At 39.9% G+C, this 27,795-nt stretch overlaps 2 protein-coding genes across 3 annotated transcripts in view; one reads left to right on the top strand and one right to left on the bottom strand.

The window, feature by feature from the left end:
* RHOBTB3 (Rho related BTB domain containing 3) overlaps positions 1-21,762 on the bottom strand; it is a 56,798-nt gene extending 35,036 nt beyond the window's left edge. Inside the window, exons 1-5 of the mRNA XM_022592535.3 lie at positions 21,030-21,762; positions 20,624-20,849; positions 12,534-12,720; positions 3,407-3,561; positions 242-353 (exon numbers count right to left, since the gene is read on the bottom strand). Coding sequence (XP_022448243.2) covers positions 242-353; positions 3,407-3,561; positions 12,534-12,720; positions 20,624-20,849; positions 21,030-21,031 — 682 coding nt within the window. The 5' untranslated portion in view covers positions 21,032-21,762. The remainder of the gene's footprint in view (positions 1-241; positions 354-3,406; positions 3,562-12,533; positions 12,721-20,623; positions 20,850-21,029) is intronic.
* LOC149749591 (uncharacterized) lies at positions 19,434-27,428 on the top strand. Of its 2 annotated transcripts, none has more exons than XM_089909125.1 (3): positions 19,434-21,454; positions 24,537-24,618; positions 25,271-27,428. In XM_089909125.1, the coding sequence occupies exons 1-3, from the start codon at positions 21,128-21,130 to the stop codon at positions 25,288-25,290; spliced, it is 429 nt and encodes a 142-aa protein (XP_089765251.1). In that variant the 5' UTR covers positions 19,434-21,127; the 3' UTR covers positions 25,291-27,428. The 2 variants fall into 2 exon arrangements, 1 of the variants encoding a protein (XP_089765251.1); XR_016392725.1 differs by lacking the exon at positions 19,434-21,454 and adding an exon at positions 21,802-22,599.
* Positions 27,429-27,795: the final 367 nt, after the last annotated feature.

Below are 27,795 nucleotides of genomic sequence, written 5' to 3'. Positions count from 1 at the left end.
AGAATACACAGGCTCAAGTTTTCAAGACAACAGTCCTCAAAATATGGTCCAGGTACCACCTGCTTCTGAATCATCTGGGAAGCTTATTTAAAAATCAGATTCAGGCTCCATCCCAGATTTACTGAATCAAAATGCCAAACGAGTCCCGAACACACTCAAAATTGAGAACAACTGCTATGACTTGTGAAATGATCTACAATAAATATCAACTGAATGTCTAGACATTGGCTAATAAATGCACCTGGTTGTTCAAGCTGAGGTGGTCTAATTCCGTGAAACGAGTTGCTCATTTTCCTTTTCTTCATTTTTTCACTTGTCTTCTGATTTAAAGCTTGAATCATAAAATACTCCAACTAAAACATGAATCAAATTTTAATTAAAGCTCCAACGAAATGATGTATCTGACATGATTATTTGTACCCCAAACTACATCTGCCAAGTGTTTTTAATGCCAGTACCAACTACATGTATGCTTTAGCAAACACTTTTAAACAATTTGTTTTATTAAAAAAAGACAAAAATCTTTCAAGTAGAACAGATTGTGCCTTGTCTAAACATAAATAAACTATCAATCAAGCAGGAACTGTATTTTCTCTTGAATAATCAAGAAAGCCAAGCAGTACAACTGTGTGACTGCCAATAACCATCTTGTGGGCAACCACAGCAACTAATACTAGAGAAATTCAAGGCAAGAACAGATCTGGCTCTATGCTACATATACCCATATCAACTAGGAAAGTTCACACGCACTCTACTTTTTTTCCTGAGTAAGTTACTTTGAAATACATCATTTATTTTATAAATTAAATATCTTAACCACATGCACTTACATAGCTCTAGGCGTATGAGGCCTGGGGCAAAAGTACAAATGGAGGTCCACATACCACATACCTAAATATTTAAGCATTGTAAATCAAGAAAATAAACTGTTATGTAAAATATATTCTATCCTCCTGCTTTGACCAGTATGTCATCATTAAAGCCTGGAAAGCCAGGCTCAGATTTAAATTCTTAGAGTCCTCGGAGTTTCATGCAGCATAGGGAGAGCTGGTCCCTAACTCCTGGGACCGAAACCCACCCCTCCTCTTCTCTCCCCCTCCTCCAACACACACCTGCTCACCTGAGGAGGCTGGTGCATACAGGCGGACATCCACACCTATACAACCAAGCTCCATCCACTGTCCCCTCCCCAACTCCTCATATGCAGTCACCCCTCAGCCACCATTCAGGACTAGGGGTGCAAACACCAGCCATGCAGTCCACCTTCAAGAGGACAGACCCAGGAAAGAGGCTTGTACAGATCTGGGAAATAGATTCAGAGCCAGCTGGTCAGAGAATTCTGGGGTCCTGGGTTTGGAAGCATGGTTACAGCACTGTTCCACAGAACTCTCTGCTTTGTTTTGATGGAAATGTCCTATAACATTGGTGCTAATCATCGGAACAGTAGCCACTAGCTACATGTAGCTGTAGCGTACCTGAAATGTAGATAGTTCACCTGAGGAACTGAATTATTTTTTAATTAATTTAAATATAAACAGCCACGTGTAGCTAGTGGCTACCACATGGATGATGCAGGTCAGGAAGGGAGCTACTAGCTGTAGTGGGCACATCCCCATGGCTCCATCAACTCGTGCCCTATGGGAAGGGGTGCAACTGGAGGACGACCAGATAAGGCTTTCTAGAGCTCCACGGCACATGCCACCCTTGCCCAGGTCTGAGGCTAACACTGCACAGCTCTTCCTCCCCGACTCTTAAACACAAGATAGTAAAATGTTCCTTTCACTCTGACATTATCACTCCATCCATATTCCTGCAAACACCATTGTTTCTTACACTCAAGATCCCAGCTGTACTTTACTATTCAAGAGTCTAAAACGAGATCTTTCTCATCTTATTTTCATATTCTCATTAAGTCTTGAGTTAGCGAAAAAAGAAACCGCCAAGTTTTTCTCCTGAGTTCGACCACATCTTCAATTCTCATCATGCCTCCAACACTAGGTGTTAGGAACAAAGAGAAACAATGAGAGAAAAGAAGAGAAAGTGGGAGTTGGGAAATGGGAAGAGCGATCCTGAGAAGTTCAGGGTCAGGAACCTGGAAAGGGGAACCAGGAGACCAAAGGCCCCCAAGAGCTCCATCTTCTCCAACAAATGAAACCAGACTATCTTCCCCAACACACCCACAACTCCCTAGGAATTTCAGGGAAATGTAAAATTCTTAGAACTAGGATTTTTTTAAGCCACTACAATATAATCAGCTTGACAGAAAAATTATATTTCACCCCTCTTTACCTTTCTACCCACTGCTCATCACTAAACAAATAAGACAGAAGATTCTCACAGTCATTGATAACATCAATTGTGAGTGTATCTTCCTTAATGCTGTATTATTGTTTCTTTACATTACTGAATGAATAATAGCCATTTATATTTGACAGAAATCAGAACTATTACATTGGGTTCTTATTTTATCTTTGGTTCTTATTTGGAGTTGAGTAACTCTAGAACAAATGAAATTTCTCTGGTCATCTGTAGAAACCTCAACATTTCGACATGAATATATACAATGAATAGTCTGGCATACTGGATAAAGTACTTGATGAAGAGCTAGGGAACTGATGGAGAATCCAAAGTACTCCCGCTTAATGTAGGGTTTACTTTGGTTTAAGTCTCTTGTCAATGTTTACTAGATTTGTCTGTTGAAAGAAGTCACTCCTTAGAGGGTTGGAAAGAGTTCCAAAGTCAGTAGTGCTTAAATGATACAACTCCACAGGTATTCTCCAAGGGCCACGCAGTCCTAGTGTCGTAGGGTAGGCGCTGTGGGCTAAGGTGGGCCTCAAAATGCCTGCAGGACCCAATGGATGCCTCTGCAACAGAGCAACAGACCTTGGCTCCCCACTACCCGTCCAAAAAGAAGCCATTTGTACAAGTAGTTCCTCTGGATATTTTTTGAGCTACAGCAAAATCAGGAGTATGTGAAACCTTGCCGAAGCACACATAGTGAAGAAAAATCATTCTTCTCAAGTAGTAGACAGAAATGAAGGAGAACTTCCAGGCCCTGCTGGTTCAGGTCGCCAGGCTCATCAAGCTGTGTAAAGATTACTAAATCTTTTCACTAAAAGTGACAAAATGTCAGTTGCTAAACAGACATCATGGGTTTGTGTAAAGTGTCATCAAATGGAAAATTCAAATTATGTTAGACAACAGAAAATGTTTCATTTGGAGAGAGAAGTAAACTTAGAGAGTTTTACTCTGACAAAACCTTTTTTGTATTTGCTCCCGTTTTATTTCACAAGGTTAAACACGAATCCTGCTTTTAAAACTAAAGTTCTAATTGATGCTATGGAAAACAGCTAAAGAGCCAACCTGACAAATGACTCTAATTTATGTGACTGGAATTTCCACTTACCACTCCTCCAAAATATTTTCCTATGTAGAAGTCATCAAGGCTGTGTAGTTCCAGATAGGTGGCTCCTAGTTCTTTAGCAAGTTGGATCCCTTCCGTTGTACTGACACAGCTCCCTCTGTCTGAGGTACACAGTGGGCATGTGCAAGGTAACTCTTCTGAGAAAATGAATATGAGGAACAAAGACTTTTGAAATTAAACATGAAAAGATGTACCTAGACAACCTGGACATTAAACAGCAAATTAAGAGCTCATGCCAGAATCACGCTTCAGGGCCATTTAATATATCCACTATTCACTAGACTCTGAATAAGAAGTGTCAGTGATAACAGCAAGGTCCCTAAAATAAACAAGCTTTAAATGCAAGAAGAATGAATAGGACCTTAGAAAACAGAAGAATTTTTAAATAGGTGAATGAATATTACCAAGGCTATTATAGTAATTAGACCAATCAGACGGTAATGCCAGGCCTGCTTCCTTTTATACAACCTTGACATCCTGAATATCAATACAAAATCAACAACCTGACTGCCCACAGAAACCATGGATTGGCGCTTTTTTTTTTTGTAATAAACTTTAAATATATTCAGTAAGTTTGAATAGATCTTATACTTTTATTTTAATAGAATCCTCAACTTGACCTCAACCTCTAAGGCTGCAAAATTGCCAGTCTTCGTAAATTTCATATGAAGTACATTCTTATTCATCCACACATTTCAATTATTGAACTCTAAAGCATTTGACTGCAGAGATCAAATCCAGTCACTTTTTATCTTCTGCTTCAAAATTAAAAAATTAAAAACTGAAGGAATAAAAAGTAATTACTCAAAATGTGAACTGTCCCAAGAGTCATGGCTGTACCACGTACAGATCTATGGCTGGGGAGGTTGTACATCAACCCATCTCTAAGGACACACCTTCATAATGCTAAAAATGTATGTTCAACTCCATATCCGTCAGCCAGCTTTGTTTTGTTTCATGCTACATTATCAGATATGTCATTGGTCAAAAGGCAGCCAAGTCAAAAGGGGGTAAATCCGTTTCTAAAAGAGCATGTTGTTGTAGGCTGGCTTCCCTGAGAAGCAGACTCTGAGATGGAGACTGATGTGCTGGAGGTTTACTGGGGGGTAATCTTGAGAACGTCATTTCTCAAGGGTGTAGGAAGCAGGTCTGGGCAGAGGAAGAATTTGAACTGCAATGCTGTTGCAACAGAGACCTGAGCCATTTGACAGGGGCCTCTGGAGCTTTGATGGCCCTTTAGAGTGGTTCTCCATACAAAGCTGGGCCTTTGTATCCCTACATCAGCCAGTAATTAAAGGAGGGCTGCCCTGTGGAGGGAGCAAAACCTTGGGCAAGCGGCTTCTATCAGCCCAGGGATAATGCCTGGAAAGGGACTCAGCTGTTCACCATCAGCGGCCTAAAGACCAGGTAACTGAGGGAGTAAGTACAGTGGTCCTGAAAGGGCATTTAGGCTACTCCCCACCACAGCATACACAACAAATGTCCTACCAATGAACTGCATAGAGATGGAGCAAATGTATGTACACATGGTGTGCACGCTAAGGATATTCAGTGCACGCGCATACTATACATGTAACATGCACGTGTGCACATACACATACAACTTAGATAATTTAGCTTCACTGAAAGCATTTTGAGCTCAGAAACCATGTATTCACATCCTCATTTTGCAGAGGAGGAAGCTGAAGCTCAGAGAGGTTAACTGACTTGTCCAACTCTCCTTGTGTGTTAGAGATGGAGAAACAATACAACTGTTACTTGCTCTACCTGATAAGGAGCCATCAAAAGATAAGATAAAAATTTAGTTTGAGTAAAAAATTATTAATTTCAAAGATGTGGTGATTTAAAAATGAAGCCTTGGTTTCTCTAAATTATACAACAAATCCTAATCCGAGTTCTTGCATTTACTTTTTCTAAGATCATTTTTGGTTCGGAACAAATAAAGTTACCAACACAATTTAGCCTATCTTGAAAAATAACACATTGGTATTTCACATTCTTTACAAAGCCTTCATAAACAGCGCCTTTGATTTTCTGAAGACAGAGATCTTCTTATGACTACAAAGCTCTCCTTATGCTGATGGAATGGGGTGGGTAGGCAGATCATCTTATTAAACTTTATTTCTGGACAAAAATAAAGTCAGCAGTGTGTTGAGTGAAAAATTAAGAGAGCATAATGTAAAATAATGGCTAGGAAATAAACTTGGTTTCAGGGAAAATCCCGCTAGTGTCAGGTTTAACCCAGCTGAGCGGGGTTTTCCATTGTGTGTAGCCACAAGCATCTTACCAACCTAGAAAGTGCCTCCTTATATCCAATCATTATATCTCCTCTATGTCACAGAAGACATTTTTTTTTTGTTCACTTGCACCCAAAAGGAAAAATGCCTAGTCATTACATATTAGGTAGGAGAATCAATAAAACATTATGGATTAAATAAACCTACATTTAGCATTTCATCAGGAACAATGAGAAGACCCAATATAATCTAAAATTGTGGTACCTTCTTCAGGACTCACTCCTATGAGCCTACCTCAGAGTCCTGGAACTTCAGAATCAGTGTTATTCTTCTAGTTAACACTGTAGTCTTTTATTTTTTTTCTTATATATTATCTTTCAAGGTGTTATCACAAAATGTCTATTATTTTTAAAAGCAAACACAATGTAACTCTGGAATTAAAATGAATGGCATCTCTTTCAAGGCAATGGATTTGAGAACCTATAGGGTGATTCTTACAATCTTGCCAGTGCTTGAGATTCTTAGAAATCCTTTGAGGAATTCCGGCCTTGCAATGTACTAGGCACAGTCAGAGCTCCAAAAAGAAAAGATAGGATGCCCGCTTTCAGGAACTTAAGGCTATGAATACACCTTTGTCAAGTCTGGAGAAAAATTTCTACTCTAAAGATAGATTCAATATTTAGTAAAAGCCAAAAATTTATTCAGAGCCAAGTATTATGAAGACACACACACAGTCAAGCTTGTCAAAACACGTATAACAAAGGAAAGAGATGAGACTGATTGTGTTTGCCGAAGTTGTTCTTAAAGGAGCTGGAGAGAGGAGTTACCAGAACACCTAGCACAGTTCCACAGACTGCAAGGGAGTGGAGGAGGGAGGAGCGATACGTGTCCTTGAGTTGAAGAGACAGATTTAGCTTTGTAATGACTTTGTAATCACATTTTACAAGGTCAATTAATTTCATCCTGTAAGTGAAAATGATCTTTTCACTTCTGTATATCATTCATAAAGCCATTCATTCACTCACTGAACAAATTGAGCACCTACCACACCTCAAATAGCGGGGATATAAAGATACACAGATAAATGAAACTCATGGTCAACTGAGCCAAGACAGATACGACTGCAGATAATTATAAGTACTGGGGATTGCTTGGTGGTGCAGTGGTTAAGAATCTGCCTGCCAATGCAGGTGACATGGGTTCGAGCCCTGGTCCGGGAAGATCCTACAAGCCGCGGAGCAACTAAGCCCGTGCGCCACAACTACTGAGCCTGCCCTCTAGAGCCCACGAGCCACAACTACTGAGCCCACACGCCACAACTACTGAAGCCCATGCACCTAGAGCCTGAGCTCCGCAACAAGAGAAGGCACCAAATGCAAAGTCCAAGCACCACAACGAAGAGTAGCCCCCACTCGCCACAACTAGAGCCCACGTGAAGCAACAAAGACCCAACGCAGCCAAAAAAAAAAAAAAAAAACTAAAATAAAGGTGTACAAAATCACCATAGGAACAGAGGAGAAGAAATTAACTCTGCCTGGGGGATTGTGAAAGGCTTCACAGAAGAGGCAACGATTTAAAGGGTAAGGATGAATTCGCTATGCAGATATGACAGGGGTTGTGCAGAGGGCCGGTCCACTCAGAGCATGACACAGTATAGCACATGCTGAGGCCTGAAGGTGAGAAAAAAGGGAAGACATCGCTTCCACTTTCAAGAGAGCAAGCTAAGCCCACACTGCAATCTCCTCTCCCTGCCAAGTCACAGAAATCATGAAATAATGAGGGGGAGGGGGAAGAGGTTGGAAGGAGAAAGGAAGGAAGGAAGAAAGGGATGGGGGAGGGAGAAAGAGAGAGGAGGAAGGGAGGTGTGCACATGCAGCAACATTCAAACATTAGGAGAGACTCTCATCAGCCCAGAAACTAGGAACACCTGAGGGGCTGCAGGCAGTACGCACAGGACGACCAAAGAGGGATGCTGAGGCTTGGAGGACAGGTGGGACCTCATGCACTGCAGCAACACGTAAGTGCTCATTGCCTCACGAAGGGGGTCGAGGAGGAGACCAAGGGCAAATGAGTGGAGGTTAGCTGGAGGACCCCAGCAGAAGTAGAGAGGCCCATGGGTCCTAGAGCAGGCCAAGCCTAAGATGAGCCTGGAACATCTGTGCCAGAAAGCAAGGAAGGACTCAAATTAATTGGAGAGAGCATGAAGAGGCTCCCTCTAGGCAAATTTGGGGTAACTGGAGTATCAGAAAGAATAATGAGAAGAATGGATTATAAAATACTGAATTTAAAAAACAAACCCATGGGGGCTTCCCTGGTGGTGCAGTGGTTGAGAGTCCGCCTGCTGATGCAGGGGACATGGGTTCGTGCCCCGGTCCGGGAAGATCCCACATGCCGCGGAGCGGCTGGGCCCGTGAGCCATGGCCGCTGAGCCTGCACGTCCGGAGCCTGTGCTCCACAATGGAAGAGGCCACAACAGTGAGAGGCCCACGTGCCACAAAAAAAAAAAAAAAAAAAAAAAATCCATGAATCATAGTGACTCTTAAAGAAAGATGTGGGAGCAGAGAAAAGGGAAAGCCCTATTTACAGAAGAATGCCAACTAATAAGTGTAGAAGGAATGATAAGAAATCACTATTTTGTAACCACAGTTATCACAACTGAAGGAATCATGCAAAATAATGGGCTTGGATTCTTTAAAAATGTCAAGAAAGATACCCCACCCCCCAAAAAAAGGCTGGGTGATTGGGAACTGTTCTGAATTAAAAGAGACCAGGGAGACTTGACAACTAAATGCAATGCATAGTTCTTAATTTCATCCTGGATTAAAAGAACAAAAAACAATAAAACCAGCTTTGGAATACGTGGAAAAATGTGAATATGGGTTATATTTTAAATAATAGTATAACAGGTAATAGTATATTTCTTGAGTGATGATTGCATTACGGTTAATAGGAAAATGGCTCTGTTCTTAGATGAGACATGCTTAATTAATCAGGATTGAAGAAATCCCATGATGTTTACAATTTACTCTTAAATGGTTCAAACAAAACAAAGTGTGTGTGTGTGTGTGTGTGTGTGTGTGTGTGTTTGTATTTGTAATTTCTGGAGTTCACTGTCCTATTCTTATCAAGTTTCTTAGATTTGAAATTTTGCAAATAAAAGTTAGAAAAAAAAAAAGAAGAAAGTTTCTCAAGATTTTCAAGAATTGAGTACCATGATCTGACATATTCTAGAATGATTATTCTGAGAGGATTCATTTCAGAAAGAAGCCAAGCAGGAAAAGGAGGCCAGAGGCTGATTTACCAGGAAGCCTAAGTTTCAAGGCCCTTCCTTGTGGGCTGTTTCCAAAGCCTTGGGAGAAACCTAGGCATTAGATTCTTTCACATGACGTATGCTTTTTTAAAATCTGCAAAATAAGATATTCTGACTATGTCTGGTTAAGACATAAGTCTCTCTCCAGTCCAGCTCACTTCACCTTGCATCAGGCAGCTCTGGAGTAGCCATGGACATTTTTAGGATCCTGCTAAGGGGAATTTAAATTTAGGTTTAGCGAGATATTATTTGTGGTTTGTAGTCACTTCCTTGTAAGTGTTTGCGAGCTGTCTTGGTACATGAATGGCCTGCAGGAATGCTTCTTCCACCCACTGTGCAGACTAATTTGGCGTCACGACACAAAGAGGCAGAGCTGAAAGACAAACAAAACAAAAACCGAAGTGCCCAGCATCACAAAGATATGGAGAGTGAAGAAATACGCTGGAAGAAAAACTATCATTCTCTTCTCCCTATAGAAAATCTCAAAAAGTGGTTATCATGTGAAGAACTGCAAAGACTGTGAGCACAAAAAACATAAGAACAGTTAAAGAAGTGTCAGGTTCTTTTTGTTCTTTTAATTGTTTTATTTATTTATTTATTTATGGCTGCACTGGGTCTTAGTTGCTGCGTGTGGGCTTTCTCTAGTTGTGGCAAGCGGGGGCTACTCTTCATTGCGGTGCACGGGCTTCTCATTGCCGTGGCTTCTCTTGTTGCAGAGCACGGGCTCTAGGTGCGCAGGCGTCAGTAGCTGTGGTTTGTGGCCTCAGTAGCTGTGGCTCACGGGCTCTAGAGTGCAGGCTCAGTAGTTGTGGCCCACGGGCTTAGTTGCTCCGTGATATGTGGGATCTCCCCAGACCAGGGCTCAAATCCGTGTCCCTTGCATTGGCAGGTGGATGCTTAACCACTGTGCCACCAGGGAGGCCCAGGTTTTTAAACAATAGAAACTTTTTTTAATGTCTGTGGTATTTGACAGCTTTTTCGGAGTAGTAATTTCTTGTGCTTTCTTTTCACATTCTAAATAAGTATTCATTTGTATACATATATGTTTCTGTAATTTTGTAGTTTTTTTTCTTACAAAGGACCTCTAAAATTGTGTAAGTTTCAGATCCTGCAAATCTGGAACTGCCTCTTTAGACCAAAATGAAGGTCATTATGAGAGATAATTAAATGACTAGGAACTGAAATCCAGTGAAGATGATGAGAAAGCAATGAATTTTTTTTTGAATTTTTGAATTTTATTTATTTTTTATACAGCAGGCTCTTATTAGTTATCTATTTTATACATATTACTGTTTATATGTCTAGGGGTATGATTCTTGGCTTGGGTCCAAGAAAGCAATGAATTTGAGGTTAATTTAAAATATAAAATCAAAAGAGCTTCTTAGTCAACTGGATATGGGGAATAGGAACAGAAGTTGGGTTGGATGATTCTAGTTTGGGTGAATGGATAGGTTTGGCATCATTCACCAAGACAGGGAACTCAGTAGAAAGAGGAAGATGTCTGTGGAGACATGGGTCAGGGGAGAGACTGGAGCCAGAAAAACAGTCTGGGTAATCACCAGTGTCTATACAGGGGAAGCTAGGGCAACAGGTTAGCAGGTCCATGGTCACAGTAAATAGCAAGAGGTGAAGCTAAAGGATGGGACCCTGGGCAACAACTACTGGATGTATTGATTTGGTATATGTGTGTAAGGGAGGATGAGGGTGCCAGGAAAGAAGAAAGAGAATTAGGACAAACAGGAAAGAAAGAGTAGCTTTATTAAGTGGAGGGAGAGGTGTATTTGAATAATTTCAAAGGGAGGATTGTTATTAAAATGTAAATTAAATTTGGCAATAGGCATATAACTGGCAGCCCTGAGTGAAAACCAACCCAGCGTAATTGTGAAAGTCAAAGTCAGACTGTAGAGGACTGAAGAATGAATGGGAAGTCAGGAAGTGCACTCAGGAAGTGTGGATGACTTGTTCAAGAATCATGACCAGCAATAAAAAGAAAGTTAGGGAAGTAGAGGGGACATACGGTCAAAGAAGGGTCAGGCCTGCTTTATTCGTATCTACTAATACTAGACACATACCTACCACATGACCCAACAATCCTAATCCTAGGAAACTACCTAAGCATCACTAAAAGGAGAATACAGAAATAAATCATGGGGGACTTCCCTGGTGGCACAGTGATTAAGAATCTGCCTGCCAATGCAGGGGACACGGGTTCGAGCCCTGGTCTGGGAAGATCCCACATGCCGCGGAGCAACTAAGCCCATGCACCACAACTACTGAGCCTGTGCTCTAGAGCTCACGAGCCACAAACTACTGAAGCCCTCATGTCACAACTACTGAAGCCCATGCACCTAGAGCCTGTGCTCCACAACAAGAGAAGCCACCATAATGAGAAGCCCACACACCGCAATGAAGAGTAGCCCCCACTCTCCACAACTAGAGACAGCCCACGCACAGCAACAAAGACCCAATGCAGCCAAAAATAAAAATAAATAAATAAATTAAAGGAAAGAGAGAAAGAAAGAAATCATGGCATATTCATACAATGGAATAATACACAGCAATAAAAAGAATGTATTACAGATAAGTTCAGCATGGATGAATCTCCAAAGTATCACGCTAACTGAAATTAGGCCAACACAAGACACTACATACTGTATAATTCCATCTGTATGAAGGTCAAGAATAGATAAAACTAATCTATGTTGTCAGAATCTAATCTATGAAGTCAGAATAGCAATTATCTCTGGGGAGGGGTGTTATCAACTGGGAAGAGGCATGAGAGGCTTCTGGAGTGAGGCAAATGTTCTAGATCTTGAGATATGTGATGGTTGCATAGCTGTATATATGTGCAAAAATGCATTAAACTGTGCTCTAAAATTAGTGAAGTCTAATGTCCTTTATTTTGCTATACTTCAATAAAAATGAAAAAATGAGTAAAAATGAAATTTTAAGACACATTCACTGAGGAAATAACCACTAAGAACTATAAAATACCACCAATTCAAAGTGGATTCTGAGTTGACCCTGAGATATCTGCCAACAGTATGCACAGAAGCAACTACTGAAATTGACTGAACCAAATTAACCCATCAGCTACGGAGTCAACAATCCTCTCTCTTAGGTGGTGTTGTCAGTGTATTCAGCTCACTCACTGCTACCTACCTAAAAATGCTGCTCCCAATCCCACATCCTTATGGGAACAATCTGTCCTTCCCAACTGAATAGTCCCTGAGATTGTCAAAAAGAGTTTTCCAGGGCTCAGGGTCAGCCTAATACCTCTCCTATATGAAAAAGAACACAATTACTGACTTCCTTCACTTCTATAGAACAGAAGTTTAAAAGACAAACTTGTACCCATCAGAATCACAGCAGTCGTTTGTGATACTTTCCTTTGATGTCCCATTATCATATCCAATGATGAAGAGAGAACAGCTTGCATTTAAACCCAGTCATTTTGCTTTCAAAAAAAAAAAAAAACTGTACTAATCATTAATAAGCTTAATGCTATTCAAAATTAATACGGTACCTGCACTCTCATATAAAAGAAAAATTAAATACTTACCATTCTGTCTTGTACCAACAGCAGCAATGATTACTGGAACTGAATTTAATGCTCTTTTTATCACTGGGATATAATCATCCTTCACTTCGTGAAATGAAAACTTGTCATTTACGTTGTATTTGATCACAATGATGTCAGCACCTCCAATTAGATTTCGAGAGGTGTACCAATCACTGTCAAAAATGTCCTAAACCAAAATGTAAGGAGCGATCTTTAGTCTGCTTATCTTCAAATCCATCATGAAATAAACTGTAACATATTAGATTAACTTTTTTACTCTATTTTGATTTTTGGAATTCATTTTTAAAATTTATTTTTAAAAAAGTAACTACGTAAAATTTAAAACATTTGAAGTCTATCAAGTCTTTATATTTTTTAATTTATTCATTTAGCCTGGACAACTACGTAGTGATAAAACAGAATCTAGAGAATTCCTGAGACTCTGATGAAATAAGCAACCTCTTTCAACACCCGTGCTTAAAAATGAACACTTTGTTTTAAAATTATGCCACAAAACATTAGCCAGGCTCATCAAGAAAAAATGGGATAAGACTCAAATCAATACAATTAGAAATGAAAAAGTAACAACTGACACTGCAGAAATACAAAGGATCATGAAAGATTACTACAAGCAGCTATATGCCAATAAAATGGACACCCTGTAAGAAACGGACAGGGGCTTCCCTGGTGGCGCAGTGGTTGAGAGTCCGCCTGCCGATGCAGGGGACTGGGAGGATCCCACATGCCGCGGAGTGGCTGGGCCCATGAGCCATGGCCACTGAGCCTGCGCGACCAGAGCCTATGTTCCGCAACGGGAGAGGCCACAACAGTGAGAGGCCCACGTATTGAAAAAAAAAAAAAAGAAATGGACAAATTCTTAGAAAAGCACAACCTTCCAAGACTGAACCAAGAAGAAATAGAAAATATAAACAGGCCAATCACAAGCACTGAAATTGAGACTGTGATTAAAAATCTCCCAACAAACAAAAGCCCAGGACCAGATGGCTTCACAGGCGACTTCTATCAAACACTTAGAGAAGAGCTAACACCTATCCTTCTCAAACTCTTCCAAAATATAGCAGAGGGAGGAACACTCCCAAACTCATTCTATGAAGCCACCATCACCCTGATACCAAAACCAGACAAAGATGTCACAAAAAAAGAAAACTACAGGCCAATATCACTGATAAACATATGTGCAAAAATACTAGCAAACAATCCAACAGCACATTAAAAGGATCATACACCATGATCAAGTGGGGTTTTTATTCCAGGAATGCAAGGATTATTCAATATATGCAAATCAATCAATGTGATAAACCATATTAACAAATTAAAGGATAAAAACCATATGATCATCTCAATAGATGCAGAAAAAGCTTTCAACAAAATTCAACACCCATTTATGATAAAAACCCTCCAGAAAGTAGGCATAGAGGGAACTTACCTCAACATAATACAGGCCATATGTGACAAATCCACAGCCAACATTGTTCTCAGAGGTGAAAAACTGAAACCATTTCCTCTAAGATGAGGAACAAGACAAGTTTGTCCACTCTCAGCACTATTATTCAACACAGTTTTGGAAGTTTTAGCCACAGCAATCAGAGAAGAAAAGAAATAAAAGGAATCCATATTGGAAAAGCAGAAGGAAAGCTGTCACTGTCTGCAGATGACATGATACTCTATGTAAAGAATCCCAAAGACGCTACCAGAAAACTATTAGAGCTAATCAATGAATTCTGTAAAGTAGCAGGACACAAAACTAATGCACAGAATTCTCTTGCATTCCTATACACTAAGGATGAAAAATCTGAAAGAGAAATTAAGGAAACACTCCCATTTACCACTGCAACAAAAAGAATAAAATACCTAGGAATAAACCTACCTAAGGAGACAAAAGACCTGTATGCAGAAAATTATAAGACACTGATGAAATAAATTAAAGATGATACAAACAGATCAAGAGATATTCCATGTTCTTGGATTGGAAGAATCAACAGTGTGAAAATGACTCTACTACCCAAAGCAATCTACAGATTCAATGCAATCCCTATCAAACTACCAAAGGCATTTTTCACAGAACTAGAACAAAAAATTACACAATTGTATGGAAACACAAAAGACCCCAAAGAGCCAAAGCAATCTTGAGAAAGAAAACTGGAGCTGGAGGAATCAGGTTCCCGGGCTTCAGACTATGCTACAAAGCTACAGTAATCAAGACAGTGTGGTACTGGCATAAAAACAGAAATATAGATCAAGGGAACAGGATAGAAAGCCCAGAGATAAACCCACGCACATATGGCCACCTTATCTTTGATAAAGGAGGCAAGAATATACAATGGAGAAAAGACAGCCTCTTCAAAAAGTGGTGCTGGGAAAACTGGACAGCTACGTGTAAAAGAATGAAATTAGAACACTCCCTAACATCATACACAAAAATAAACTTGAAATGGATTAAAGATCTAAATGTAAGGTCAGACACTATAAAACTCTTAGAGGAAAACATAGGCAGAACACTCTATGACATAAATCACAACCAGATCCTTTTTGACCCACCTCCTAGAGAAATGGAAATAAAACCAAAAATAAACAAATGGGACCTAATGAAACTTCAAAGCTTTTGCACAGTAAAGAAAAACATAAACAAGATGAAAAGACAACCCTCTGAATGGGAGAAAATATTTGCAAATGAAGCAACTGACAAAGGATAAAAAATTCTCCAAAATTTACAAGCAGCTCATGCAGCTCAATATCAAAAAAACAAACAACCCAATCCAAAAATGGGTAGAAGACCTAAATAGACATTTCTTCAAAGAAGATATACAGATTGCCAACAAACACATGAAAGAATGCTCAACATCACTAATCATTAGAGAAATGCGAATCAAAAATATAATGAGGTATCACCTCACACCAGTCAGAATGGCCATCGTCAAAAAATCTACAAACAGTAAATGCTGGAGAGGGTGTGGAGAAAAGGGAACCCTCTTGCACTGTTGGTGGAAATGTAAATTGATACAGCCACTACGGAGAACAGTATGAAGGTTCCTTAAAAAACTACAAATAGAACTACCATATGACCCAGCAATCCCACTACTGGGCATTTTTTTACTGAGAAAACCATAATTCAAAAAGAGTCATGTATCACAATGTTCATTGCAGAGCTATTTACAACAGCCAGGACATGGAAGCAACCTAAGTGTTCATGGACAGATGAATGAATAAAGATGTGGCACAGATATACAATGGAATATTACTCAGCCATAAAAGGAAACGAAATTGAGCTATCTGTAGTGAGGTGGATGGACCTAGAGTCTGTCATACAGAGTGAAGTAAGTCAGAAAGAGAAAAACAAGTACTGTATGCTAACACATATATATGGAATCTAAAAAGAAAAAAGAAGAACTTAGGGGCAGGACAAAAATAAAGACACAGATGTAGAGAATGGACTTGACATGGGGAGGGGGAAGGGTAAGCTGGGACGAAGTGAGAGAGTGGCATGGACTTATATATACTACGAAATGTAAAACAGATAGCTAATGGGAAGCAGCCCCATAGCACAGGGAGATCAGCTCGGTGCTTTGTGACCACCTAGAGGGGTGGGATAGGGAGGGCAGGAGGGAGACGCAAGAGGGAGGAGATATGGAGATATATGTGTATGTATAGTGGATTCACTTTGTTATAATGCAGAAACTAACACACCATTGTAAAGCAATTATACTCCAATAAAGACATTTAAAAAAAAATAACAATCCACTAGGACTAAGTACAAAAAATCAGAATGCTAGATTTATGCACATGAAGTAAAACATAAATAAAATACCATATACAAGAAAAGAAAATAAAATTATGCCATAGCTTTATCACCCAATAGTTTCAAAAATTAACACTATGCATTAGATGCAAGAGCATCAATGTGAGTAAGGGAGCTTCAGAGGATTTTCTGTGACCCAGTTAGATAATGCAGGATTGTTCAGTCATTTAGATTGTATTGATAATACCCTGTGAATTCTGTGGAGTTCCATATATTTTATCCATATCTCAAAATTCATATATATTTTTCAACTTTATCCATTCTTTGGACAGTACTGCATATATATAGTGTGCATGTGAGGGGAACAAGGGGCGCGGAGGGGTATGCCTCCACAAAAAGATAGTGTGTATTATAAGATGATGTTAACATGGTAAGGAGTATATGTGCAATTCATGTATTTTGTTCATATCAATTAAAAATTCAGGATAAACCTTTCCAATTTTGAAATGTTTACTTTTGGACTACAGCTAATAATATTTATATTTAGAATTAGGGCCAAAAGTAATTTATTATGGACGCTATTCCTTAAAACTTTGCACCTTGATATTTTAAAAATAATTTTTCAAAGTTACTGCGTGAATAGTGGTATAAGAAAAATATCGTTATGTACCTTAATACCATTGCTAAATATGCATAAGTGGCTTCCTTCTCACATTCTGGTTAACTATTAATCATTATTTGTCCTTTCATGTGGCCTTTGGTATGTATTCCTAGGATGTAATAAAGCTAGATTAAGAAAATAGACAGCTAGATATGGCTAACAAGTCCAAAACTGTTGGGCTATGAAAGTCTGCACTTTGAAATATGAGTCCAAACCAGGGTTTGAATCAATTAGTTGTGACAGAGCTTTTATCCTGTTAGAAAATTCTGGAGAAGTGTCACAGCAATGCCCTTTTGCAGAGAGCTTCTTCTCACCAGTACACCGCCATGCCCCAGCAAAGTCTCTCCCAATTCCCTACACCCTCACAACCTGCCCATTTCCTACAAGTATATTCTGCATAACAAGAATTGCAGAATTTTTAGATATGAATACTTTACTGAGAGTAGGATGGACAGAGCCTTTTTAGAGGAAGATTTAAAAACCAAAAAATAAAAACGCAAACTATGGGGATATAAACAGCAAAGGCAAAATTCTTGAACTTAGTGGAGGATGTAAGAGGAGGGAGAAGTGAATTGGGACACAGATCAAGAAAATGTGAAAGCTTCCCAGCAGAGCTCTATGCTAATTTCCAAATCCCAAACCACAAAACCCATTCAGTTCCAGCTGTATCTGTTACAGTATTCAAGCTCAAAGTATATACGTACAACAGGGTATATAAATACAATAAAGAAAGAGGACAAAGTCAGATGAATGGGATGAACAAACTAAACTTAAGTGGGACCAATATCAAGCAGCCGTTTAACTCTGAGAGAACAAATCAAAAGTAACTGCTCTCTGCATTCCAAATAGTTCAAAATTCCAGAGTTACTGGAGACGTGTAGAAAGAAAAAGGAGACATTTAAGGGAAAATGTCATGAGGAAATGGGTTTTGGCTTCATTAACTCTGTGGTACTGAGGATATAAATCTATAAATAATTTTATTTTTAATACAAATCAGAGCTTCAAACCCTGCCCAAGAAAAGTGTGCATATATTATCTCATTGCTTCTTATGGAATATTTTTGGTAAACAGGAAAAGATCTAGAAATGAAATAATAATATAACAAAAAAGGGTGGGTTTCAGAGACATACTAAACAATAAGCTACATGTAATGAATTTGAAGCACATTTATTTAAAAAGTGCCAAGTATATATGGCAAAGATCCAGAGTGAGGCTGCGGATATACAGAAGAAAACTAGGGAAGAGAAGCACAACTATCTCACTCTAACTCCAAGAAAACAATGCCACATTTCTTCTCAAACTGTCTCAAAGAGAAAATGCTCCACTGGTTTCTAGAAATATGAAGGAAATCAAATTCTCCCACCCCTTGTAAATCAGTTCCAGGATTTCCTCTAGGCAGTTATGCAACACAAGGCTTGGAGCCACATTTGGGGAATGGAACTCATCTTTTGAAAAATAATCTTAATTTTTACAGCAAAACAACAATTTTATTCTACTTGGTTGTGAGGCTGAATACAGCATCTACTAAGTACTGACACGGCTGCCTCTATGTACTTTGTTTGTGTGGAGATCTTGAATCATGTGTGGGCAAACTTTACTTTTGCTTCATTTAAGCAATACACGGATATACTAAAGTTGTGATAAACACTTTATTATTATCGTAGCTACCGCTTATTGATTACTTACTACATGCCCGTCTAGATGCTAAGAACTTTACACATACTAACTCATTTATTCTTCAGCACAGCTCTGGGAGGCAGGGATTATTATGTTTATTTTACACACAGAGAAAATAACGCTAAGAGAGGATGAGTGACTTTACCCAGCAACACAGCCACTAACTCACAAGGTAAGGATCTGAAATCAGGTCCTTTTGATATCAAAACCTGTGCTCTATCTGCTCTGCTATGTTTAATATTCTGATTCAGTACATGGCAAATACCAGCTGATGAATACAATCAACTTTCATATCTCTAACGGGCTTTTACTTACCACCAAGAGAAGAAAAGCACCTTATAAAGAGTAGCTCTACAAATGTATTCTACTATGTCTGAAGACCACTATAACCCAGAAAACTGTGCCTGGTTACAAACTCAATGTCTTAAAAAAGGCCAGAGTCTAACCAAACAAAAGGTGATTAACATAATAAAACATAACAATAAACTTAAGACCAAAAAAATCCAGACTGTGAAGGCTTATTTCAATCGATTTGGAAGATTTCATTTACTACAATCCATGGGATCGCAAGTATTTGCTTTTGCTAAACTAACAACATAAAAAGGAAAGAGTTCACTGCTCAAAGAAAAAGCAAGAAAGGTTATCCTAACATCCTAATTCAGCTTATTTTATTTTCCCTACATTTATTTACTCTATTCACTCTACATTTGTTCAACTGAGTGTAGAACCAATTAGTTTTTAGACTAAGATTTTTCACAATGAAATGACCAAAGTAGAAGAAGGGCTTCATTTGCTTGCATGGACTCCAGCCAGTAAGTTCTCTACCAATGCTTCCTATGATCAGCATCATCACTGTCATAATTAGGAATTTAATAGCATCCCTGTTATTGAAAAAGCCCATTTTTCATTTATTTTAGCTGAAAATTTATTTGGGCAAGTGATCTTTTCTTTCAGTAATATGGAAATTTGCATAAGAAATGTTTTTATGTACATTCTATACATTTCTTTGGAAAGGTGTATTAGTTCCCTATAGTCCCTAATTCGGTCTTCTTAAAGTGCAGTTTAAATGTAAATCTCACATAATGATATCTGTATTTTTTTAGACATTAAACTTTCTTCTGTTATAAAATATAATACTTAGCTGCAACATAAGTTTTATACTAGTAAAGAATCAGAAACTTTCGAGTAAGATTACATGAAAACATTCAAAACATGATGCTATTGTGTACTGAAAACATTTATACATGTCAGAGAGTAGATTTCTTCTTTTATCACTCAAGAATTAGACTAGCATTTATCAACTTCATTACGATTTCTTTCAATTATAGCAAATTTTAAAGCTTTTTCAAGTCCCAAAACAGTATTAGCAATATTTCTGATTTACAGGTCACTAAAAAGAAATGGCTAAATATATCAAGAATATCCGCATTATTAAAATTAAAAACACTAATTAAATTTTTTCAAAGGTGGATAGTGCTATAAAAGAATCGTTTAAAATTAATTCTCAGTCCCTGTCTTTCCCACCCCCTTTCCAGGGGTCCTATTTCTGAGCTGCCCCAGTGAAATGTATTTTTGCTGTGTTGAGCTTTCAGAGATCTTTATTTTTAGAACACTAATATTTTATATCACCCACAGGGTAGGCATGAAAAAACATTGCTGTCTGCTGGTGAAACTTAGTGACCTCGTCCCTTGGGGTTGGGACATTCAGTCAGCTGTCTACCAAGGGACAACCCACAGTCGTGAAGTGTACGCGTTAAGTGCTTCACATTCCCACTGGGGCTTTTTCCCTTCTAAGAGTGTTCTCTGACTAGACTGGCCCCTGCCCAATGAAACGAAGGACCAAAGATTTTCCCCCAATGTTTAAAAACTCTCCCCAGGTGACCCAGACGTCCTCATTCATGAAACGGGAAAAAGGGGGAGGAGAAAAAAAAAAGAGAGAAAGAAAGAAAAGGAAAGCTCCATCAGCCTCTGCACAGAGCAGCTGCGGGCCCTTACCCAGACGGGACAGTCGTGGACCACTAGCTTGACATTCCCAAACGCGCTGGCCTGATACTCGGTGAACACGGGACGCGCGACCGCACTGGTCGCGTTCAGCAACAAGCTGCTTTCGTCCCCTGAGACCAGAGGGCTTCTCCCCAGGTAAGTGCGGATGAGCCCCGACGGCCGATTGTCCTGGTGAAACGCGTCCCCCTCGTTCCCCAGCGCCACGATGTGAATGGACCTACACGGCAGAGACGGGGGAGAGGGGGAGAAAAGGCGCGTGGTCAGCGCGAGGCTCCCTTTCATCCCAACAGGAAGTGCGGGGGGCAGCGCGCGGCGGGGGTGGGCACGAGCCCCTCGCCCAGGGGCGCACGGCACGCGCTGGGGTAGAGACAATGGCAGGACCGCGACGCCTACATACATGATCTCAAATCCAAGGGCAGGGCGGCGACTCGGAAAAAAGCGGCTCCTCACGGCTTCTAGGAGCCCGTCCGCGGCGTATCCACCCGCAATCAGCTCATGCCGGGCCGCGTCCCCCCTAGCGCGCCTCCCCCGCTGCGCGGCCGACGCAGAGCGGGCCCGCGCGAGCCAGCGAGCGAGCGAGCCACGGGGGCCGAGGGCGTGCGAGTCTGGCCGTGTGCGCGCGGCCAGCCAGTCAGGAAGTGCCAGGGAACATCCCGGCCGGCTGCGCCGCTCCCGCCTCCCCGGCGGCCGCCGAGCGTTGCCGGACGCCGTAACCCCGCTCCGCCGCTCTCCCTCGGCCGGGCAGCAGTCGCCTCCTCCGGCTGCTGCTGGCTGCTGCTGGCTGCTGCCGCCGCCGCTCCTCCTTCTTCTGGCCCAGAGAGGGTAGGAGAAAAGCCGGGCCTCCGCCCCCTTGGCGGGCCGGGCGGGCCGGGCGGGCGGGAGCAGCACGTGCCGGCTTTGGGGGTCGGGAAGACGAGGGGGCCGCGCTCCCCGCTGAGGCCCCGGAGCCCGGGCGGCGGCGGTCGGGTACAAAGGAGCGGCCCGCGCGCGGGGCGCCGCGGAATATAAATTAAATACGAAGCCCCAGCCCGAGAGCTCCCGATCGCCAATCCGCCTGCAGCAAGTTTGTTCAACTCGACAGGCTGTAACCAGAGCCGGGGAAAGGGGAGGGTGGGTCGATGAGGCCCCTGCTCCCTAAAGACTGGAAAAAAAAGGTGAGGGAAGCCAGCTTCCCTGGGAGTCCAGCTCGCTGGCCGCTCCAGCAGCCCCATTTTTTTTTTTTACCCCTCTTGGCCTTGACCAAAAAGTGTTTTAGCAAGTCTGCCGCTTTGTCATTTGTCAACATGTAGTACAGCTGTTTTCTAGAATCATACTTGTGAGGAAAAAAATAAAGGCAACATTCATCCTGGTGCAGAAAGGGTTCTTTGTTCACGCAGCAACTAATTCGCTAATATCGCTTCAGAAGGATTATTTACTATTTCAAGCTATATTCGGCATCTTTTACCAAAAACTTAAGGATTTTTTGCTTTTTTTTTTTTAAGTGTTGAGGTTCTTATTATGATAGTTTTAGAAACCAGTTACGAGTGAGGTGTTTGTGTTTACATGCTAAATGCTAGTTTATTTACGTGGAGATTTTTCTGTACACATTATGGCCACATGTTTAATAATACCTCCTCAGACCAGCTGAAAAAATAACGATCATGCTAATGCAAGGATACTTTAGATTTTTTCATGATAACGCCCTGAAGTAAAGGCTATGAATGTCCCCAAAGGGCCTCAAACTGCCTCAATGCAAATGAAGACTGGAATCCACTAATTCCAAGAAGGGCCAGAGTTTACTCTGGGGCTCTGCTTCTCCATAAACATGAAAATTCTTACAAGTGCTCTGTGTTGAAAGAGTTCTTGTTTATCCTTTTATTTATTTATTTATTTAGCCCGACTTTAAAATGTTGCTGTTTCTTTTCTCAACCGAGCTATTTTGAGGGTATGAAACAGGAGGTGCTGAGTTGGACAGTGAAAAGCCTAGGGTAAGAGCCCTTTGGAATGTGAACAGCTTTTTATTATGGGCCCTTGGTTGCTCAGCTGAAAGTCGTTTAATAGTTTCTCATGCTCAAATAGGGTATAATGGGGGGCATTCTTTATGTTGTCACTGATTTTTTAAAAATCTGATTTCCTTTGCACTCAGTATAGTTTCTCTTTTAGTCTCTAGAACCTAAAACATCCTGAAATCTTTGAGAGTACAGGATCACCTTTTCTCTGGCGTCATCAATCCCCTCCAGTAACCACAAGTCAAAAACAAAGACACTAGAGCGGGTGAATGAATAAAGAAAAATGTAGTATATACATACAATGAAATATTATTCAGCCTTAAAAAAAGGGGAAAATCTTGTCATATGTTACAACATGAATGAATCTCCAGGGCAATAAGCTAGTCATAGAAAGACAAAGACTACTTATTCCACTTACATGAGGTATCTAAGGCAGTCAAACTCTTAGAAACAGAAAGCAGAATGCTGGTTTTAAGGGGCTGAGGGGAGAGGAAAATGGGGAATTCTGTGAGTATAAAGTTTCCATTTTGTAAGATGAAAAAGTTAAAAGATCTGTTGCAAACAAGGTGCATATAGTAATGTATACTTTTAAACGGTGAAGATGGTAAATTTTGTGTTTCACCACTATATATATATATATATATATATATATATATATATATATATATATATATATATATATGAGAGAGAGGGAGTTAAGAGTTAGAGTTGCTGGGAAGTGGAAGGAAGGGAGACAGTGTTCATTTTTTCCTCAGTTATTGAGTATGTGAGCCAGGTCTGTGCTGGTAGGCATGGGAGATACTAAGATACATAAGACTCTGTCCTCACCCTTGAGAAGCTAAATCTATTCAATATTGTTAATGGTCACCGTGTTGTGAATATTAATGCATCCAATCCTTTTGAAAACATACTTGTTCTGTAAAAATTATAATACAGGCTTATGCATTCAGTAATAGAGGTAGGAACAAAGTACATGGATAAAGTTCAGTGAACATTAAGAAGAGATATGTGCCTTGTGTGTCATCAGAGAGACGTTCATGGAGGAAGTAACCATTGTGTTAGGTCTTAGAAGATGAAGAGAAGCTTGCTAGATTTGCAGGAATCGGTGGTTAGAAGTACTGGTGGAAAGACTGGACAGACGTCATATACAAATCACATGCAGAGGTAGAGATGTGGAAGATCGTGGCTGATTCAGGGAACAGCAAGAGCTAAAATTAGTGCTGGTGTTCTGAGTCCTTTATTACAGCAGGCAGAAAAGAGAGTTGTAGAGGCTTCCCAAGGGATTTCCAAAGTCAGACCTGGTGATACTCAAGTTATAGCTTTGGAATCCCTAGACCAACCTCTGTTTATATGACAGAAGCCTGTCTAGATGCTCACCAAACCCATTTCCTCTTCCAGAACCCATAGATAAAGTACATTTCCCGAAGTTTTTGCATGTAGATAGGGCCATGTGATTAGTTCTCACTAGTGAAATATGATCCCTGCTGAGCAGTTAAGAGAAGGTGGACCTTCTCCATTTTTTTTCATCCCTCCGTCTACCAACTGGATGAAGCCGGGTCAACCTTGAAGCCATGTGTTTATCTGCAGCTTAGAAGAAGCCTGAGTCTCTGAATGACTAGCTACAGCAGAGCCCCCTCACAGCATGCTTTGTATTGTGATATGGGTGAGAAAATAGATCTTTACTGAGTTAAGCCAGACATTCTGGGGTCAATTATTACAGCAGCTAGAATTACTTATCTTGGCTAATACAGTGTCACAGATGGTCCATTTCCTGATATCTTAAAGATTCTTTTCATAATTATCTTAAGACTACTTTTTAAATAATTCTCTTTTATGTACAATTTTTATTTGGTTTATATATTTGTAGTTTCCCTCATTAGTAGCATTAAGTGTTTGTTTGTTTGCACTTTTACCAGGATGTAACAAATTGGATTATCATATGTCCTCCAACTTCAAGGTCACTGCAGAACACACAAGGAAGGTCCTCCAGCCCAAACAGTATGTTTTTCTATTTTCCTGGCTCGAATGCCACTGTTTCATATTCATTCTGATAGATGTTCTTATCCCCAGATAAAATGTAGCCACATATGAGTGTAAGATACAGAAGTTGACCCCTGAAATTCCAGAAAAGATATTTGAACTTTTATCTTCAAACACGTATATTTCCCCCCCTCAAAAAAAAGAGGGAAAGAAATTAAGCCCTACTAATATTTAATGTGAGGATTGGTAGTGGCACCCCAAACTTGATCCATTAAGTGGGCAGGCACTCAGGGTGCTCTGGGGAGAGGGTGGTAGCACAGCCGCTCACTGTGTGGGGAGGGGAGGACTCTCTCCTTTGTTCACTTTTAACATATTGCCACATGTTGCAGTTCCTGTATCTAACTAAATGGATTTATAGATCATATTTAAGTAAACTATTATAGCATGGATCAGTGGAGACAGTGTTAATAATGCAAGAACAGGCAAACACAATGGGCTGAGCTGACATTTCTGGCACCCTTTTTGGAGCCACACTGCAAGATGAAAAACTAATGACTAATTAGATCTGACAAGAAGTTGGCAATGCTAGTTAAAATTATTTCTAAAACTGTTTTAAGTATGAATTTATATTTACTTTTACTAACATCTTCACCCAAATTATGTATTACAGATAATGATGTTCTGAACTGATCACTATTAGCTAACCACTTAAAAAGTAGACATCCAAACTCATAAAGCTCAACAATATTTCTAAAATATTTAAGGAGTGTATGATTCAAGCCAATACTTTAAAGAAAATTCACCAATTATAAATGCTATGAAGCCTTTTCTGAGCTTCCTTAAAAATAAAAAGTCAAAAAGCAACATACCATTGGGAAAATAGTTTTCTTCTTGTGAAGATAAAAATATTTGAAATAACACGTGGAACACAGATGGAAAAAAGAAACTGCATTCCTTTGACAGCAAATACCTTGAGAATACGCATATAAAACATTACTAAAGACCTAATGACACAAGTATTGGAACATGTTACACAATGTGGGAAGTTTACTATAATGTTAAATGGAAAGCACAGATGTTTTTAATATGTCTCACATTATGGTATTGGATAGATTCTGTTTCAGTGCAGTATTTACTAGATTGTGTTTCAATAATGAGATGCATTTTAAAGTGACAATTCTGTGAGCCGCCAAAGGAAAGCTATAGTAGAGAAGGTATTTTTTCTCTAATACATCTTTGAATGGTATTTTCAACAATTGTGTTTTATGCAAAACTTGTGTAAGTGTAACACAAAAAAATAAATAAATAATAAATAAAAACTGTGTTTTATGCAAAACTTGTGTAAGTGTAACCACCGACGGATGAGTTATTTAGACTTAAAAAAATTTTTTTAAAGAAAGGAAGGATTCCAAGTTAAGATTACAGGGAGAGCAACCACATGAAATTCATTTGAGGTATATCTCATAAGCAGTTATTCCAGCAAAGAAGCTGGAGCCAGAAACTGAGGTTAATTTTGTGGAAAGAAAACTTGTATAACAGTTTTAAGATTTTTCTTCACTGTGAAATATAATACATACAGAAAAGTGCGTAATACCTATGCACGTAGTTAATAAATAATTATAAAATAAACATTCCCAAGCAATCTCCTAGGCCAGAAGATAGAACATTATCACCACTCATGCAAGGGTGCACACACCCAAACACTGCCCCCACACACACACACAGGTGCCCCTCCTCAGTTACAGTTTTCTTCTTTTTCTTAAAGATAATCATGAGCCTGACTTTTGTGATGATTATTTATTTATTTTTCCTTACAGTTTTGCTACCTATATGTGCATTCCTAAGCTAATATTTTGTTTTTTCCTCTCTTTGAACTTTATATAAGTGGCATCACACTCTACAGACTCTTTTGCATCTTGTTTCTTGTACTCATCATCATTTGTAAGATTCATTTATGTTGATGTAGCCGTGGTTTGTTCCTTTCATTCCTTTGTATTGCTGAATAGCATCCAGTGGATACATAAATTATCATTTTCTTATCCATCCCATTTTATTTTATTTATTTTTTTAAATTATTTATTTATTTATTTATTTCGTTGTGTCAGGTCTTAGTTGCGGCATGCGGTCTTCTCTCTAGTTGTGGTGCATGGGCTCTCTAGTTGTGGCACATGTGGGCTGTAGAGCACGCAGGCTTAGTTGCCCCTCGGCATGTGAGACCTTAGTTCCCCGACAAGGGATGGAACCCACTTCTCCTGTGTTGGAAGGCGGACTCTTAACCACTGGACCACCAGAGGAGTCCTTATCCATCCCATTTTAGATGCACATGTGGATTATTTCTAGTTTTTGCCTATTACAAGCAAAGCCACTAGGACCACTCTCGTTTTAAAATATAATATCTTGGTGGGTATGCTAGATCACAGGGCATGTGTATTTCCAACTTTGGTAGATAGTACCCAACTGATTTCAAAAGTGGTTTTAAGTATTACATTCCCAATAGCAGGGCATGAGAAGTCTCCCTATGTTTCTTAACATACTTAAATAATACTTAGTATATGCCAGATATCATATTAACTGCTTTATAAATGTTGACTTTTTAAATTCTCAAATAACCCTATTGAGTTGGTTCTATTACTATCCTAATTTACAGGAGAGAAAATTTTGGCACAGAGAGGCTAAGTAATTTGCCCACAGCTATACAATTAGTAAGAATCCAGGAGCTGGGATTCTTAGACAATTGGCTCCAGGGTCTATGCCCTTATCAACTATGCTATGTTTGTTTGTTTTAAATTAATTAATTTATTTATATATTTTTGGCTGCGTTGGGTCTTCATTGCTGTGCGCGGGCTTTCTCTAGTTGTGGCGAGCGGGGGACTACTCTTCATTGCCCTGTGAAGACTTCTCATTGTGGTGGTTTCTCTTTTTTGTGGAGCATGGGCTCTAGGTGCACGGGCTTCAGTAGTTGTGGCACATGGGCTCAGTAGTTGTGACTCACAGGCTTAGTTGCTCTGTGGCATGTGGAATCTTCCTGGACCAGGGCTCGAACCCATGTCCCCCACATTGGTAGGCGGATTCTTAACCACTGCGCCACCAGGGAAGTCCCCACTATGCTATGTTGATGTTTGAAAATTTTCCCTTTATATGTAATTTTTGCGATTGAAAATGCATGTAACCTATAAAAACTCTGATATCTTATAG

The sequence above is a fragment of the Delphinapterus leucas genome, chromosome 3 (assembly GCF_059928025.1).
Source record: "Delphinapterus leucas isolate spDelLeu-1000000601 "Yukka" chromosome 3, BTC_Dleu_Yukka2, whole genome shotgun sequence".
NCBI classification, from domain to species: Eukaryota; Metazoa; Chordata; class Mammalia; order Artiodactyla; family Monodontidae; genus Delphinapterus; species Delphinapterus leucas.
Note: the sequence above shows the minus strand (reverse complement) of the source record. Positions and strands in the feature narration are given on the sequence as shown.

Excerpts from the sequence above, each read along its gene's own strand:
- LOC149749591 (XM_089909125.1), top strand. The coding sequence starts at position 21,128 with ATGCCGGGCCGCGTCCCCCCTAGCGCGCCTCCCCCGCTGCGCGGCCGA. Across the intron at positions 21,455-24,536 it reads CTTCTTCTGGCCCAGAGAGG|GATGTAACAAATTGGATTAT; the intron begins GTAGGAGAAAAG and ends CACTTTTACCAG. Across the intron at positions 24,619-25,270 it reads AAGGTCCTCCAGCCCAAACA|ATAATGATGTTCTGAACTGA; the intron begins GTATGTTTTTCT and ends TATGTATTACAG.